This window comes from Corvus cornix, chromosome 23, assembly GCF_000738735.6.
Source record: "Corvus cornix cornix isolate S_Up_H32 chromosome 23, ASM73873v5, whole genome shotgun sequence".
Lineage (NCBI taxonomy): Eukaryota > Metazoa > Chordata > Aves > Passeriformes > Corvidae > Corvus > Corvus cornix.
The window spans coordinates 5,212,426-5,229,019 of record NC_046352.1 but is presented as its reverse complement, the minus strand read 5'-3'; the positions used below and the strand labels follow the sequence as shown (position 1 = coordinate 5,229,019).

General features: G+C 46.9%; 1 protein-coding gene across 44 annotated transcripts in view; it reads right to left on the bottom strand.

Moving 5' to 3' along the window:
- Nucleotides 1–16,594, bottom strand: part of EPB41 (erythrocyte membrane protein band 4.1) — a 94,648-nt gene that overhangs the window by 3,995 nt on the left and 74,059 nt on the right. For 13 of the 44 annotated variants that reach the window (XM_039564681.1, XM_019293775.3, XM_019293777.3 and 10 more), the window contains 6 exons: nucleotides 9,018–9,068; nucleotides 5,724–6,185; nucleotides 4,388–4,516; nucleotides 2,275–2,376; nucleotides 1,747–1,827; nucleotides 97–204 (listed from right to left, as the gene is read on the bottom strand). In XM_039564681.1, the coding sequence (XP_039420615.1) occupies nucleotides 106–204; nucleotides 1,747–1,827; nucleotides 2,275–2,376; nucleotides 4,388–4,516; nucleotides 5,724–6,185; nucleotides 9,018–9,068 (924 nt within the window). In that variant the 3' untranslated portion in view covers nucleotides 97–105. Of the gene's footprint in view, nucleotides 1–96; nucleotides 205–1,746; nucleotides 1,828–2,274; nucleotides 2,377–4,387; nucleotides 4,517–5,723; nucleotides 6,186–9,017; nucleotides 9,069–10,489; nucleotides 16,242–16,594 lie in introns of those variants that run through there. The other 31 variants (XM_019293788.3, XM_019293789.3, XM_019293790.3 and 28 more) reach the window with 5 other exon arrangements.

Genomic DNA, 16,594 nt, shown 5'->3' with positions numbered 1-16,594 from the left:
TGATCATTTTACTTCAACTCTGACCCTGTTTACCCAAATCTCATGTGCACAGAGATCAATCACCCCCTGCCCCCAGCTGAGGTGGTCTCTACTCACACAGCCCGGCTACTCCTCTGCAATCTCTGTCTCCTGGTGCACAACCACTTTGGTCACCGACATGTCTGGGTGCTGCTCCTTGGCAGCCTTGATCGCCTGTGCCAGGACCTGCGGGACAGCATGGGAGAGCACAGGTTAGAGCATGTCAGAGGGTGTCAGAGCGTGTCAGAGCATGGCAGCCACCATCCCCTTAGGGCACAAGAACCTGCTTCTAACTCTAGGGTGTGAAAAAGAAAAGTGGATGCACTTCATGGAATTACAGAAGATCCCAAGCTGGAAAGGACCCACAGGGATCATCCAGTCCAGCCCCAGGCCCTGCACAGACACCTCAAACCCCACCCCGGGCATCCCTGGCAGCGCTGCCCAAACGCTCCTGGAGCTCTGGCAGCCTCGGGGCCGTGCCCATTCCCTGGGGAGCCTGGGCAGTGCCCAGCAGCCTCTGGGGGAAGAGCCTTTCCCTGCTCTCCAGCCTGAGCCTGCCCTGGCCCAGCTCCAGCCGCTCCCTGGGTGTTGTCCCTGTCCCAGGAGCAGAGATCGGAGCTGCCCCTCGGGAGGAGCCGCAGCCCCCGCTGAGCTCTGCCCTCAGTGTCCTCTGCTCCAGCTGGACACACCAAGGGCCCTCAGCTGCTCCTTATGTGGCCCCTCCTGACCCTTCACCATCTCCACAGCCTCCTCTGGAATCTCTGTAATTGTTTTAGGTCTTAAACTGTGGTGCCCAAAACTGCCCCCAGGACTTCAGCCACACACTTTGGTGACTTTAGGTGGTATTACATTATTTCTGAAAGGAAAAGCACTATTTGAAGAATACCCCCCCATCTCTCCACTGCCCCATGGCAGAAGATGGATGAGAGCAATTAAGCATAACCTGCTTATTCTTCCAGCAAGCGTGATAGGCACATTTCAGATATCTCAGACATTTTCTGTTGGAGTTAATAAATTAGATCTTGTCATAAGAATATTTTCCACCCCCACGATACTTGCGACTAAATTTAAATTCAAAGTATAATTCTCTGATGACAAAACCATCACTTCCAACACATGCAAGAGGCCAATGAGCCTGAGTCATCAGAAAGGTTTCATATAAAGCCAAAGAGATGTAGCACAGGTGCTGAGTGCTCTGAAATTACTTCTGGCACTGTAGAGTAGCAATAGTGCTTCAAAGTTATGGGAAAATGAATCCAGATCAGCCAGATGTCAAGGAAAACTTTTATTTCACATTTTAATGGATTTTTTTAAAAAAACCTACGACTGTCCAAAACAATTCTGGAATCAAAACTTTGCTGCCAACACCAGCTTCAGAATGAAATTCAGTTTTGCTGGCTCAGCTGCATAATGTCAAAAAGGAATTTTCTACTGATATAGAATCATGGAGTGGCTTGGCTGGGCATGGACCTAAAACCTCATCCCATTCCACCCCCTGCCATGGGCAGGGACACCTTGTACTAGACCAGGCTGCTCCAAGCCCTGTCCAACCTGGCCTTGAACACTTACAGGGATGGAGCAGCCACAATTTATAAAAATATGAAATTTTATTTCTACCCCAGTATAATTTCCCTGGCTCATTTTTTGGTGACATTTTCTTTGAACAGGCAGCCTGACTGATTTTTGCCAGCTCTGGGAAACTCTTTTGGATTATAGCCACACTCCTACCTGGTCATGGTCTACATCTGCATCTCCTGTGATGACAATCCTCTTCTCAATCCGTGTCTCTGAAATGCCACCTTTCACAGTCTAGAAAAGACAGAAAAGCCACTGTTAGTGTAGAAGTGCAGAGGAGTTTGAGCTCACTGGGGCTGCCTGTCTAAAGACAGTATCCAAAAATAGTGTCACCAAATAGTGCCGTTGTACCCGGCATTAGAGTCATGGGAAAACTGCTGCTGCTCAAGGAAAAACTGTCAAAGAGTCATTTTTTATAGCTGAGCCAGGGAAGAGCTTTTCCTCACAGTACAGCTCTCCCTGCTGTCCCACAGGACAGTCAGAGTCCAGACTGTGCTGCAATTAATGCACAATCCACAGATTTAACACAACCAAAACCGAACCCCTCGTGCTTTGCTCCAGGTACTAATCACGTATTTGAAAGGACCTTCCAAAAGCTTTTTTTCCCTCTCACTCATCCCTGCCCATCTCTCCTTCAGGTTGTTGTCTGAATTGGTGTTTTGTGGTGCTTCCTGGTGTTACCTTGGTGATCTGGGTGGTGGTGGTGCTGCTGGTGGTTTCCGAGGTGATGGTCTGGGCAGTCAGCAGAACGCCAGGGTCTAAATCCCCATTGCCACCGTCTGTCTGTGGGACACAAGAACAGGCCCTGAGCAGTGGGGACAGAAGCAGGGGCTCCACATCACCAGAGCCAGACAAGACAATCTGAGGACAGCAGCTCCATCATGGACCACAAGACACAACAAGTCAGCCTGTGCCTATGTGCACAAGAGCTGGACAGGTCTCTGAAAGCTCAAAGTCCCTGTGCTTTGAGGTTGGAAAAGCACAGATCCTGCAAGAAGGACCTGTGACACTCCTCAGATCAGGAGGGCTGGGATGTACCCCAATCTGGGCACGCTGCTGGCACCACAGTACTGGTCATACTGTCCATGCCTGAACCATGACAGGAGACCAGCATGGACACCAATCCCAAATTCCACCTGCCTGTATCCATGGAGATCAACAAAGCCAAGAGCACAACCTGATTCAGAAGGTATTTGTCACCCTCCCTCCCTCCTGACTACACCTTGCACATCCCTCACTTTATGCTCTGCAGAAGCAGAGAACATCCAGACATTTGCTGAAACAGGAGTAACTTTTAGAGCTGGTTCTTGGTTCTCACCCTGCATGACTCGACTGCTCAAGGTCTGCCAAAAATCCCAAACTAAGTCATCCTGGCCAGCTCATCCTGGCCGTGCTTTCCATGTGCCCACTGGGCAGCGTGCTCGCTCAGCACTGGGACAATATCTGGAATTACCACAAGGTGGGACCATTTTCCACAGACTAGAAGAGATCTCATGGCACATCACACCATGCATGCACAGCCCACTGATCCCAGCCCTGTAGATGACCTTTCCTTTCCATTTCCCAGTTAGAGCAAAACTGCTCTATTCACCTGCTCGCTGAAAGCCAGGGCAATGCTCACCACCACTGTCTGAACCATCTCTCTGATCCTGCAGTTGGGAGGATGCTGAGCAGCCACAGGATTCCTTAGGAGTCCCAAATTACACAATCATGAGATTCCTGCATCCATAACAACATCCCACAGTCACTTCACTGCAACAGCAGAGCACGGGTTGCTGCTGACAACCACAGTGATGGCAAAGCCAAGCTGACACAGGCTCCAAAATCTCAAATACATAAATAAAGGCTGAGAGAGATGGGGGTGTTCAGCCCGGAGAAGGGTCTGGGAGACCTTAGAGCCCTTCCAGGGCCTAAAGGGGCTCCAGGAGAGCTGGAGAGCGACTGGGGACAAGGGACGGGGGGCCAGGTCACACGGAATGGCTTCCCACTGCCAGAGGGCAGGGATGGACGGGATATTGGGGAGGAATCCTTCTCTCTGAGGGTGGTGAGGCCCTGGCACAGGTTGCCCAGAGCAGCTGTGGCTGCTCCATCCCTCGAAGTGTCCAAGGTTGGACAGGGCTTGGAGCAATCTGGTCTAGAGAAAGGTGTCCCTGCCCACAGCAGGGGGCTGGAACTGGGTGAAGTCTTAGGTTTCTTCCATCCCAAACCATCCTGTGATTTTGTGATTAAAACCTGTTTTAGATCGAGGATAATTTTAACCTTGGCAATGAATCCATACCGGAATATCCTGATATTGCTCCACTAACATTTTTACTTTACTGATCACCACACACCCACTCAAGTTGCATTTTATACAAAACATTTGGTGTTTAACAACCATTTCAATGTTGAAACCTAAGGATGACCAAATAATTTATAAACCAAGTTCTGAAGAGGCACAAACAGCCTCTTCAGGGTAGCTGGGAAAACAAGGCATCTCTTGCAGAAAAAAGGCCAACTCATGTTAACTTTGTACAGACAAATTCAATTCCTGAAGCCACCAGTGGCTGAAAATAAATTCTGTTTGCAAGCACATCTTGAAAAAATAATTACTCTTCAGGGATAGCAAAACCACTGCTCCTCTAAAAATACCAGATGCACCTGGAAATAGTGTCCACAGCATCAGTTAATGCGTCTGCTGCACTCAGACATGCGGAAAAAGGCAGGTGCTGCTGTCTCATCCTGAGGACTTGGAAACAAAACGTTTACTTGAGTTTAATTAAGCCCCTGGGAAATTTATCAGAACACACCTTACCTGTGCAGCTTCGTAGGTGATGGTCTTTGTCTCTGTATGGACAATGGGGACTTCTTTTGTGGGAATTTCGCTTTTGACGGCGCTGGACACATCAGAGATGGTGACAGTCTGTGTCTTCACTAGCGGGGGCTGTGAGACAGGGTTAAAAACATCTTGTAAACACCCAGTTCCCATCTCCACATCCTGACTGGGCTGTTCTGACACTGATCTGATAAAAGCACTGTGAGAACCAAGGTCAGCCTGGAAATCTTTGGGTTTAAGTCTCTGCAACGACACACTGCTCCGAGGGCAGAGATCAGGCGTGAGGATTAGACAGGCAGCAAAATCCTCCAGCCCTTCCCCACACCGTGGACTCTGGTCAGCCCAAACCAGGCATTAAGGGTTTATTGGGTGTGTCACAACACCACAGACGCTGTCTCCACTGATTCTTAACTTTCTAATTACCAGAAGCTCAATGCCAGCTGCCAGGAAAAGATGACCCTTGGTATCTGTTGATACCAATGTCAGGATTAACACCAACCCTGGGCACAGAAAGACTTGATCACAGCTGAGCAGCTTTATCCTGACCTCAAGAGCAACACTGTGTTATTAAAAATCCTCATCAGATCTTTAACTTTTATTAAATCAATGTCAGATAAAACAGAAAGAAAAATAAGGGTGGGGAGAAATCAGTTGTTCCATCACCTGATGATTATCCAGAAGAAGACAGAGTTAGTTCAGAGCCAGTGCTTCCCCAGAGGGCTCGATTTCTGCCACCATCCCCAGCCCGGCCAGATGCCACTGTGATCATTAGGGGGGAAATGGGCATCTACTGAACCAAAGGCAACATCAACACTGGAGCAGGCAAAAATCCCTCCCATAGAGGGGAGCACAACGGGGGCATCAAAACACGCTGGACAGCACCTCAAATTTGTTCTGCTGTGCTGAGGGACAGCTGCCAGTCCAGCCGGAGCCAGCAAAATCCTTAAGGAGCTAAAATTACATGTTTTTTGAGCCTAAATATTGCCTTTTTGTGGGAATGCCACAGGATGCTTCAATCCAAGAAGAGCAAAGGGCATTGCACCGTGGCGATTGTATTTCATGCAAAGATAAATTGAGAGGGACTCATATTTAATGCAAAGACAAATTGACGGTGGCTCATATATAATTCAAAGATAAATTGAGAGGGGCATATTGCACTGACTGCAGGAGATGCACCAGCTCGTTAGCTCCAAGCATGAGTCCAAGCCAAGCAAACCCAACTCCTCTGCGGGTCTGTGGCATCTGCTTGCTGCAGTGTTTGGGTTCCCACTCCAAAGGCAGCCAGGGAGAGGGGTGCAGGAGCTGGGCTCACTACCTGGAAGCAGCGAATGAGCTCTGGCAGCCCGTTAGGAGCATCTGGGTTGGGACACTCGCCACGTGGCTTTCTAAAGGCAAAGCTGTCTTCACCATCCTCTGCCACCTCCTTCTCCTCTCCTCCCCAGGGCTGCCAGGGAAGTGCGGCAGGGCTTGGGGGAGGCTCTGGCTCAGAGAGCTCCGAGTCCTTCTCCACATCCACACAAACCCCCTTTTCACATGTCAGGTCCTCCTCGCTGGCAGAGAGGCTGGTAACCGCCTCCTCCTGCTCCTCCTCCTCTTTCTCCTCCTCGCTGCTTAGGGAGGAAGCACCAAAATGCCAGCTGGGAGAAGGCTGTGAGGGCACTGGAGTCTCACTAAAAACTACTGACTGCTTTGAGCCCTCCCATGCAAAGCCAGTGTTAAAACTGCTCCATTCTGGCACTGCAGCCACATCCTCTTGGGAGAGAAAGTCACTCATTTTCTAAAAAGAAACGGATACACAAAAAAGGCCAGGGAGAGAGAGAGAGAAAGAGAGCAGGGAGTTAGGGAGAGCACGAGGTCAGAAGGCATCAAGGCAAAACATCAGGTTCTTATCATATATCACATCTTCAGTAACACATGCAACAGTGGGGCTGGACACCGGAAAACCTCTGTGCTATGTGTGTTGTACCCAGTGCTTTACTGACACAGCCTTCCTGGTACACTAGCAATCCATTCTCCTAAGTATTAAGGAATTAATATGAAAACAACTCTCTGCACCTAGAGGAAGAGCCACCACTAAGCGCTTTTTGCTCAGTTAGGAATAATTTCAGTGTATCAAGTGGGGACTGGTGCACATCCAAAACTTCCACAGGCAGCAAAACCCATCACTAATCCAAAACCATCCCCTGAGTCTGCTTTTAACTCCTTGAAACTGTTGCCTCACCTTCTAACAAGGATCCCATGGCAATTAAAAAACTGTAATTTGTGCTTGAAATGTGGGGTCTGAAGCCTGTGGGTTATTTGGTGTAATTCATATTTTATAGACCAGAGGCTTTCACTTTGACTGACCTCCTTTAATGGCACAGCTCAATGGTAGGGTAAGAGCAGGAGCCACTTTATGCAAGAACAAACAGACACCTTTTTAGTATCATTTCAAGAAATGGCTCTTCCTCCATTTCTCATGGGTATTTTTCAGTTCTCTGCTTCTTTATGTTACAGACAGATTTAGCTGTAAGATTTCTATCCATTAGAATTTCCAGCCTCTTGTGCTTTTGTTAAGCTGTTGGGATATTGCTTAGCAAAATGCATTTAATAGGAGTGGAGGGAGAGCAAGCAGCACTGAGATGGGCAGGTCAGACTGCTCACAGGGAAAGGTTATTTCTGATCCAAACCCACTTCCACATGTGCTCCTCCAAAGGAATATTTAAGGGAAGACCTCAAGGCAGTTTGCAGATTTCTCCTGAGGGGCCACTCCGATCTCTGCTCCCTGGGACAGGAGCCAGGGAATGCCTGGAGCTGGGACAGGGCAGGCTCAGGCTGGAGAGCAGGGAAAGGTTCTTCCCCCAGAGGCTGCTGGGCACTGCCCATTCCCCAGGGAATGGGCACGGCCCCGAGGCTGCCAGAGCTCCAGGAGCGTTTGGGCAGTGCTGCCAGGGATGCCCAGGGTGGGATTTGGGGTGTCTGTGCAGGGCCTGGGGCTGGACTGGATGATCCCTGTGGGTCCCTTCCCACTCAGGATATTCTACTATATAATTTCCAGATCCCACCCTCATTTCCTAACACAAGACTCTACATTGCAATATTCCACAAATCAGAACATGAATGGGGTTATCAGCTGTATACAGCCATGTCTTCTTGTTGGTTTAAAACCTGAATTTACATACTGTCAATATCATCTTCCCTTAATTATAGATGCTAAACCTTGCAAATTACTCATGGGACCTTGAGAAGACACAGCTCATCTTCTGGGGTTTAACGGAACATGCCTTAGGAGTGAGATTTCCTTACATAAGAGCTGGGACTCTACTGAGCCAAGAGAAGAATCACAGATAAAACGAAGCAGATTAAGCAGCTACACAAACACTGATGTATTTATGAGGCAAAAATCTGTATACAGTCAAAACAACCTCCCAGTTCCCTTTCACAGACCGGGAAAATAATTTGCATTTTGGAAGCATCTTGTATGAAAGATGCATAAATGAAGGGAGAGCTGGAAGAGAGCCTGTGCCGTGAGTATAGTGGTCACCAGTAGAGCCAAGTGCAGCAGCAAACATGCAAGCTGGAACGACAGAATGAAATCCTGATAAGATCAACTGATCAGAAGCACTTTTTGCCTTGCCTTCCTATTCCACTCATAAGAAGATAAACTAATGGTAAGGTATTTGTTTCTAGATAAAATTATCTATGTAAAACTCTCTCATAGGAATTTCAGCATGTGTTACAAATTCTGATCTTATCAAGATTTGTTTTAAATTGCAAATGCCAAAGCATCCCTATGTTTAGAGCTCAGATTTGCAGAGTTCCAAGCTCACCTTGAGACCCAGGAAACCTGAGAGGTGCCTGGACTGCCCAGCTACTCATTTCCAGGGACACAGCCCCAAACCAGCAAGGCCTAAGGCAAGCATGAAGCAGCTGAACACAGACTAAATTAAATACAGGACAGGATGCAATGCCCCAGAAGAAACAAACTGACCCAGACATGAATGCAACTAAAGCACCACCCTCAAAATACAAATCTTTGTGCCCCTGAAGATACAGCTGAAGCATTGCAATGTAAAGTGATACACAATAATTCAGACTGGGGATAAATTAATAACAGGCTTAATTGCATGTTTGGCCAAAAGGATTTATTTTTCTTGCAAAGTGCTTTTGTATAAATTGGTTTGCCTGCCTTTTTTCAAGACCCTGCTGTTTTGGATCAGGATCTATTTGTGTGATCCAGCCGCCCTGTGCTGTCAGAGTGGATGTTTTTTTCATGCTGCTGCCTCTCTCTGTTGAATACTCCATTATTCCCACCCCAAATCAGACCACTATCCTGCAGAAAACTTAAGGAGTGCTAAAATGATGTCAATTGCCACTTACTATTTAAGAAAAATTGCTAAACCCATGAAGTTATAGCGCACAATAACTCCCTACAACCACCACATGAAATGCCAGGAATCCCAGCTGGTTAATATCGCCCAGCCCTGTTCTTTTCCAGCATGACCATGGAATTGTTGACACTGTTATTAGGTTATCCCCAAACAAGGATCCACAGAAGCTCACAGGCTCGGAGTGACTGACTAGGGATGCAAAAGGAAACGATGTTGCTTTTGCAGCAAACCACACTCACCAGAGAGCGCTCCCAGATCAACTGATGCTCAATCTCACAGCTGGCAAAGCACTTGGGTAAAAAGTATTATAAAGCAGAAAACAAGAGATCCTTATTTTACAGTACCCACCATTGCCTTACAGAACTGCTTTGCCTTAAGGTAGAAATTAAAAAAGTTTAGAAGCTGTTCAACATACCCTGGCATTGAAAAGAATGGACATCACATAGGGATTTATGGTTTTCAATGGATTTTTTCATTGCCATTGATCTGATCACAACATCCTGACCAGCCTACTCAGATGACAGAAGGATAAAAGAGATTTTGACCAAAATTAAAAGTAATGCTAGAAAATACAGTGTGCTCAAAGCTTCAAAAGATTAAATTATGTCATGAACAAGAATCCAATGTATTACACAACACACAGCAACCACCTCTAATCATTGCATCATTGACTTGGGAACATGAAACAACATCAAGATCAAAACTTAAATCATCAAAATAAAGTTGTTGGGCAATATGGTTCCTCTGCCCACTCCCACTGGTCCCCTTCCCATCCCTTTTGTGGGACAGGTACTCTCACACAAAGGGCTTTTTATTCCAAAATCCCTCTGCAGAGCACAAAGTAGTGGCACTGCAAGAGCTGCTTTAGTGCAGCAGCAGCAGGTGAGGAGATAAAATCAGGGTTTATAAACGCCAACAATTTTGTGCTGCTCATTCCACTTCCCTCATTCCATAAATGAAGTTACAGCTCTGCCTTGGTGCCAGGCTCATCTCAGGGACCAGCAGCATGAGCAGCCAGATCTGCCTTCCTGAGATCAATCGTGACAGCACAGAATGAGCCAAATGGTTTATCCAAAAGTAAATAATCTCACAAAACTTGGGAGTTAAAACTGACTCTTGACACAGCCTCAAAACACAACCTGAGCTTCAACCAGCCAAAACCCACCAGAAGCTTGTGTCGTACCACTGAGCTGAGGAGCAGTGGTTCATTAGGAATGTGGTTTCTCCACTTACAAAACCAAAAGGAGCATTTTGTCCCCAGATTAACACACCAGGTAGGACAGAGGCTCTTGTAGCTGAGCTGTGCAGGACCTGCCACTTCTACTCTCAGAACAACTTTCTGTAATTGATTTTTCCTACACTTCAGTCTCCAAAGCGAAGAGGGAGAAGGTGTTAAGAGTGACATTAAGCATTTGGTAGAGGGCTCCTGCAAACAAAGCCTGTCTTAAACCAAGCTAGATTTAATCCTCAGTTGAATTATTCTGGTCAGTTTGAGAGCTTAGAGCTGCAGCCTTGTGTGCTCCCTCTCCCAGGAGCACCAAACCCACACCCAAGAGTGTCCAGCAGACCCAGCACCCTGAATACCACCAGCAGTGACCCAGGGTCTGATGGCTCCTGCTTTGAGAAAGGAATACTGAGGGTTAGTGCAAGGAAGTCATTAACACAGGTCATATATAGCTTTCTTGGTTAATAAGCAGTAGAAAGAAAGATCTGATTTGCAATAGCATTTATTAATGATAAATGTACATATTTACAAAGAAAAATCTGAGAAAAAATACAAAACCAAAATAGTGTTCCAAAAGAGAGCATTTTAGGTAAAAAAGAAAGTGTTTCTAGTCCCCACAGACTGATCCAACAGGACTGTCTACCATTGCTAAAAGATCCCAAAGGGGCCCAAACCACAGCCAGTCCTTCCCTCCAGCCTCACAAACCACAACAGATGCAAACAGACACAAGAGGAACCACCTCTGCCAGGTCACCCACTAATAAGTACCGACCAAGAAGTTTTTTGCATGAATCCATAACCCTTTTTTGGGCTGAATTTATCCAGAAAGCTTCTTCCCTCTTTCTGTAGGCCAGAACAGGCAACATCAACTCATGATGAGGAAAGAAAGAAAACCCAATAAACCAGGGGAACAATTCTCAGAGTGACAAATTACTGACACTGATGTGAAGTGAAAGACACTTTGCCCATAACCATTAGGATCTGAACTTGATGATCCTTGTGGGTCCCTTCCAACTCAGGATATTTCATGATTCTATGACAACCTTCCCAGGAGCCTGTGGTACAGCAAAGCCTCATTACTCCAAACACAAACTACTTCCCTTGGTGCTGAGGTAATCCACCTCTCCTGATTATTTCAGGATAGGAGGGAGATATGGAATGCCTACCCTTTAGGGTCATCATTAGTTACTGGACAAACCACAAGGGAGGGGAGCTGGTCTTGGCTGAACACTGTGCCCTGACTGAGCTGCCCATGGAGAGTCCTCAGCTCACCTTCTATCACTCCTCGAGTGAGGCAGGACATGGGAAGAGATGCAGCCAACACCTTCATTTATCTGGTCCCTTTTAGCAGTTGAAAAAGGGATGTTGTTTTACAGCGATGAACACCTCGAGTATCAGCACACACAGAGCCCCACACCCAGCGCAGCCTGGGAGCTGAATCCGAGTTCCAAGCTATTGGCTCTGCCACATGTGCTGCTTCAATATACTGGTGTCCACCTTTTCCTAAAGCAAGAAAGCACAAGAAACTGTGTGTTTTAGGTGGTGCTCAGAAGAGCTGGAATCTGGGTAAGGAGATTCAGGAAGTGAGTGTGGAGCGAACTGCCAATATTGCGATGGGAAGCACCAAACCCCCAACAGCTCCCAGTGGGATCCTACACATGAGCACCAAAGAGCTGAGTGACCACACCACGAAACACTGGGCAAAACCACTGGCAGACTTACCCTACCTACGTCACCAGCATGCCAGTCACCAGAATGCCATTGCAGGAGGGATAACTCAGCTCTCCATCACTCACAGCCTGGCACTGCACCAGCCAGGCCAAACAGGGTGTGCGAACCCCTGTGTTAATGGGTGCCAGTGTCGGGGCAGGCGGCCAGGAGCTGCTGGTGGTCCCAGCAAGTTTGTTCCTGAGCAAAATAGGAGCAAAGTACATGTCTTGGTTCCCTTACAGATCCCCTGAAATCTCAGTCCTTAAACAGCACTAGAGCCAGTCAGCTCTCCCTGTGCACAGGGATGACAGCAGGACTCATAAAATACTCCTCTCAGTGCTGCATCCTGTGCTGACATCGTGGGAAAGGGGGGAAACCACAGCACTGAGGTGTAAGAGATATGGAATGTGCACAAACGGGATACAGAATGCGCAGGAATGAGACCTTACGTGGATTGCCATGGACTGTCACTCCCTTTGCATTACAAGTAAACAGGAAAAAAAATGCAGAGGAGCGACTGGGAAAGGGGCTATAGCCCAAAGGGCACATCCCTGGGGTGTTGGACAGATGAGGTTTCTGTTCCTGGTAAGTTACAGGTTTCCTCTGTCAGGAGGGATCATATCTACCTGGATAAATACAGATAACTGGCCTCTAAATTGCCAGGGAAATAGAAAGCATTTGTTCAATTTCTTTATACTCTGCAGTGATAATTGGTATATAAATCCCAAAAATGTTCCTGAGTGTTCTCAGAGTGTAAAGTTTCCAAGGCTTTTGCTGATGACAACCAGCCTTATCTCAAGATTAAAAAAGAGAGAAAGAGACCATTTGAATTGAAGAGTTACAGCATTGAGTTGAGGTGACAGAGCCTGTTACCCTGCTGGGATGAGACACCCTGAGCACTCTGGTCTAAGGTTGCTCTGGGCAAAGAGTTTTAGACTTCAGGTCCTTTGGAAATGGGTGACAGAGCTACAGAAACCATGACTTTGCCAAAGCCACCAGTGTGGCTTCCAAGTTCTTGTCACTAGATCAGAAATGCAGTAAACTCAGCAGTGCTGAGCATCCCAAGCAGTGATCCTGAGCAACGGCTTTGGGATGGAAGCACCTGTGTGTTCAACCTGCTTTTCTCCAGGAAATACAAACAGAAAATGGACAGAGAGAGATCCAAACAATTCCTGTGTCTTCCCTCTCCACACCATGCTGGGGAGAACAAACAATCCCTGTTCTTCATCACAACTGTTACCATCTTGGGAAGGAGATGCAGGCAGGGAATGCCAGCCAGAAGCATCCTCTGACTTCTTCCATCCTGCATTTTCTGCACAGCACATGGCACCCCAGCATCCTTCCCCAGCTCTCTTCTCCAAGGCCCACCTTTGTCTTCCTAAACTCCACACCAAATCCGCTGGAGTCCAAGTGCATTCCAACGGATGCTCCAAGGGACACAGCCTGCCGACACTCTCCTTCACACCAGACTATGCCTGGACAACAACCCTCTGGCTTCTACGCTTCCTAGTGCCAAAGGAGGAAGACTGTGTATTAAAGGCAGTGTATTAAAAAGGGAAGAGTATTTTCCAATGAAAAATCAGCATCCGCACAAAACAAAGTCCTAAAGGCACAAACTGGTGAACTAATCGGAGCAGGTTACAAGAGGAATTGGAAAGATTCCTGTGGGATTAAAACAAACAGTTTCACTAGCAACCTAAGTTTCTGAGACAGCATTCAGAGCCTCAACCTGTACATAGAGAGCAAGAGGTGGCTCGAGTGGTCCATGATAGTCCATGGACCCTCAGACCAGACAGCACATGCCATGTTTGCCTTATTCCTTCAAAGTTATCTGCTAGCTTCGTAAATAACACTGTTCACACGGATACAGATCTAGAGAGGGTTATAAATACAAGTATTTATATATATTCACACATTTTAGTCCATGTAATGAAGGCCTCCTCCTTTCTCTTCCATGCTGCTGGAGCAGCTGCTATCACTGGTGGCACTTCTCAGAGTGACTGTGTCCAGCCCAATCCTCCAGTGGACACAGGAGAGCATGGATTAGTGCTGAAAGGAGATGGGGGGCTCAGCTCAGCCCCTTCATTACTATTTACAGAAAAGAAACCCCTCAGACACAAAGTCCCACCTTCCCTCCAGCTCACAAACCAGCTCTGCTCAGCCAGCTGGGCTGGAGCCTGCACAGCTCAGCCAGGGTAACTCGGATAAATGGGAGCATCATCCAGACATTTACATTGTAGGCAATAAACAACAACCAGCATGCAACGGTTTGGTCAAAGAAGTCAAAAACTATCAAGGATTTTAACATTAGAAGGATGTCCCCATGTGGCCAAGCCAACATGCCAACAGAGGGAATGCTCAAACAGCAGTTAACTCCATCCCTGTGACCTGAGCAAACATGCCTCAGTTAGTTCCACGCAAATCAAATAAAACACATCCCAAGTGCCCCAAGACCATCAGACTCCCAAAAAATTATTAATCTAGGTTTACAATAAATATCTCCTTGCAATGGGTTTTCTCCTTTAACACTATGTATTTTCTTGGATGTGAGAATAGGCATGGAGAGGGAAGCTGGGATACTTTGTCAAAGGCTTCCTCCACTAGGAAATGAAAAGCTGACCCTGTCCCTAAGTTATCACCAAGAGCAGCAGTGAGAATCAGCACTTTTTATTTAAATGCCAATCTGAGTTTCCTAGAAACGGAGTGGTTATGGATTAGATTCCAATGTTCTTCCCTAGAGATTCGACCTCTTGTTGCCCACTGAGGCTGTGGACTCTCCATACCTGGAATTGTCCAAGGCCAGGTTGGATGGGGCTTGGAGCAGCCTGGTCTAGTGGAAGGTTCCCTGCCCATAGCAGGGGGTGGAACGAGATGATCTTTAAGGTCCCTTCCAACCCCAAACCATTCCAGGATTCTGTGATTCAGCAGATTCCTGCAAAGCCCCTTTTAGATCAGTGTCAAATGTTCTTCAGGTTGTGAACATCTTACATTTAAAACAACAAGCTCAAAAGCAATTCTCCAGCAGTTCCTATGGGAAGTCTACAGAAGCTCAGGAAAACAAACTCTCCTCCCATCATTTCCTCCCTCCATCTGGCCTCCCACAGCAATTGGGAGCACAGTTCACCGAATTTGCTTTTGCACCATAGGAAATTTCAGAACGGACCTGGCAATCCATGACCATTCCTGCCAGGTCCCATCACAGCCACACAAGGACATGCAGTGGGATTAATACGACAGTCACAGGGTGTCCCTCCCTGGGACAGTGAACTACGGAGATCAAAGACCAGGACAAGGAAGTTGCAGCAGAGACTAGAGCCAAGAAATTCAGGAGCTTTGGTCTTGAGGTTTCAACATGACCCTGTTGCCACTCAGAGAAAGAGCAGCCACCAAACAGTCAGTGCTAGGACCAGGAGAAAGGACATCATAAAGGGAATACGTGGAGAAGGAAAAATGCTAGAGTACAGCTGACACTTTTTGAGTGATTTCTGCTCTTCAGGGATTGCAATAGAAACCTTTGGAAGAGTTGCTTCACTTGCTGGCCGGGGAAAGGCTGTCTCAGTAGGTATCTCCTGCTTTTTTAGTTTGTCTTCATCCTGTACTAACAGAGGCCGTTCCCGTGTCTGCTTTCATGGTAGAAGATCAAGAAAGACAGAGAGAGATGAACAAAAATGACAGATGGAAAGTGCCCAAAATGACACTTGGAGATGTGCAAAGCGTTAGGGCAGCTCTTCTCAGCATAAAATAAACTGCCCTGGGGAGCAGAGCCACTGGTGACCTGGGTCACACCAGCCCTGGAGCTACAGAACCATGTCCTCTCTGCACAGCTCATCAACATCTGCATCAGGATCATGGGTGTTTGGTGCCTGCCCTCCCAGAAAAGTGGATTCTCAAAATCTTCCAGAGTGTTTTGGAATTGGAATGGTTGAGAAAAAGGTTTGAGGCATTCGAAACAGGAATGGTGCAGTACAAAATGTGGTCTCTGACAGCCTCCTAATCTACAGTGCCCTTAACACCCAGCGTTTGGAAAATCCCACGGAACAGCCAGACTGCAGAGCAGAAACAAAATGGTTTTCCAAAGTTCTGACCAGAGTATCAAAATTTCGATTGGTTTGAAAATTCTACCGGAACAAGTGAAAAACTGTAAATCTTAGAAATCCCACGCATGGAACGGGCAGGATGGCAGTAGGAACAGTGCAAACTCCTGGAATTCTGCTCCGTGTTTAACATTTTTGTTTCTGGAGTCTAAAGAATGATAAAAACCCGGAATGAGTAAATCAGCACACAGGACCATGCAAGGGCTTCAGCACTTCTGCTGAAGAAAGAAAACATTGTGGGAATGTTGCTGTTCCGTAACTCTGCATCCCTTTAGTTTGCCAGCCCTGGTCAAACCCAAGTGTATTTAGGAGAGGAAAAACTTGGCTCTAAGCTCCCTCAGCTGAGCCAACCTCCGCTGGTCAGTGCGGTATTTTGGGACTGGTTCTTTGCACACCCCTAAGTGGTGAGAATTCGGGAGAAAGTAGCTGGGAGACTGGGCAGCAAAAGAAAATATAAAATGCAAGAGTAACATGATCATTAAAACAACAACAAAAAAAAAACGGAAAGAAAGACAACATAAAAAGAACAGGGAACAGTTAAATTTTCAGAATTGCTTTCGTCTCCGAATACACGGTTATATCGGTCATGCAGCTTTTTCGAACCAGCCATGCATCAAAATAAGCAAAAACTGAAAGCTGCAAAAGCTGCAGCAGTGCCAAAGTCCTCTGGGTGTGAGTTATGAAACTACTTCATGTAGCCAAAAGAAAAATGTTATCCAGCAGCTGCTGTTGAGTTTTTGCTCGGTGCCATTGCAATAGCAAGTCTGGTTCAGAAGCACAGATCAGA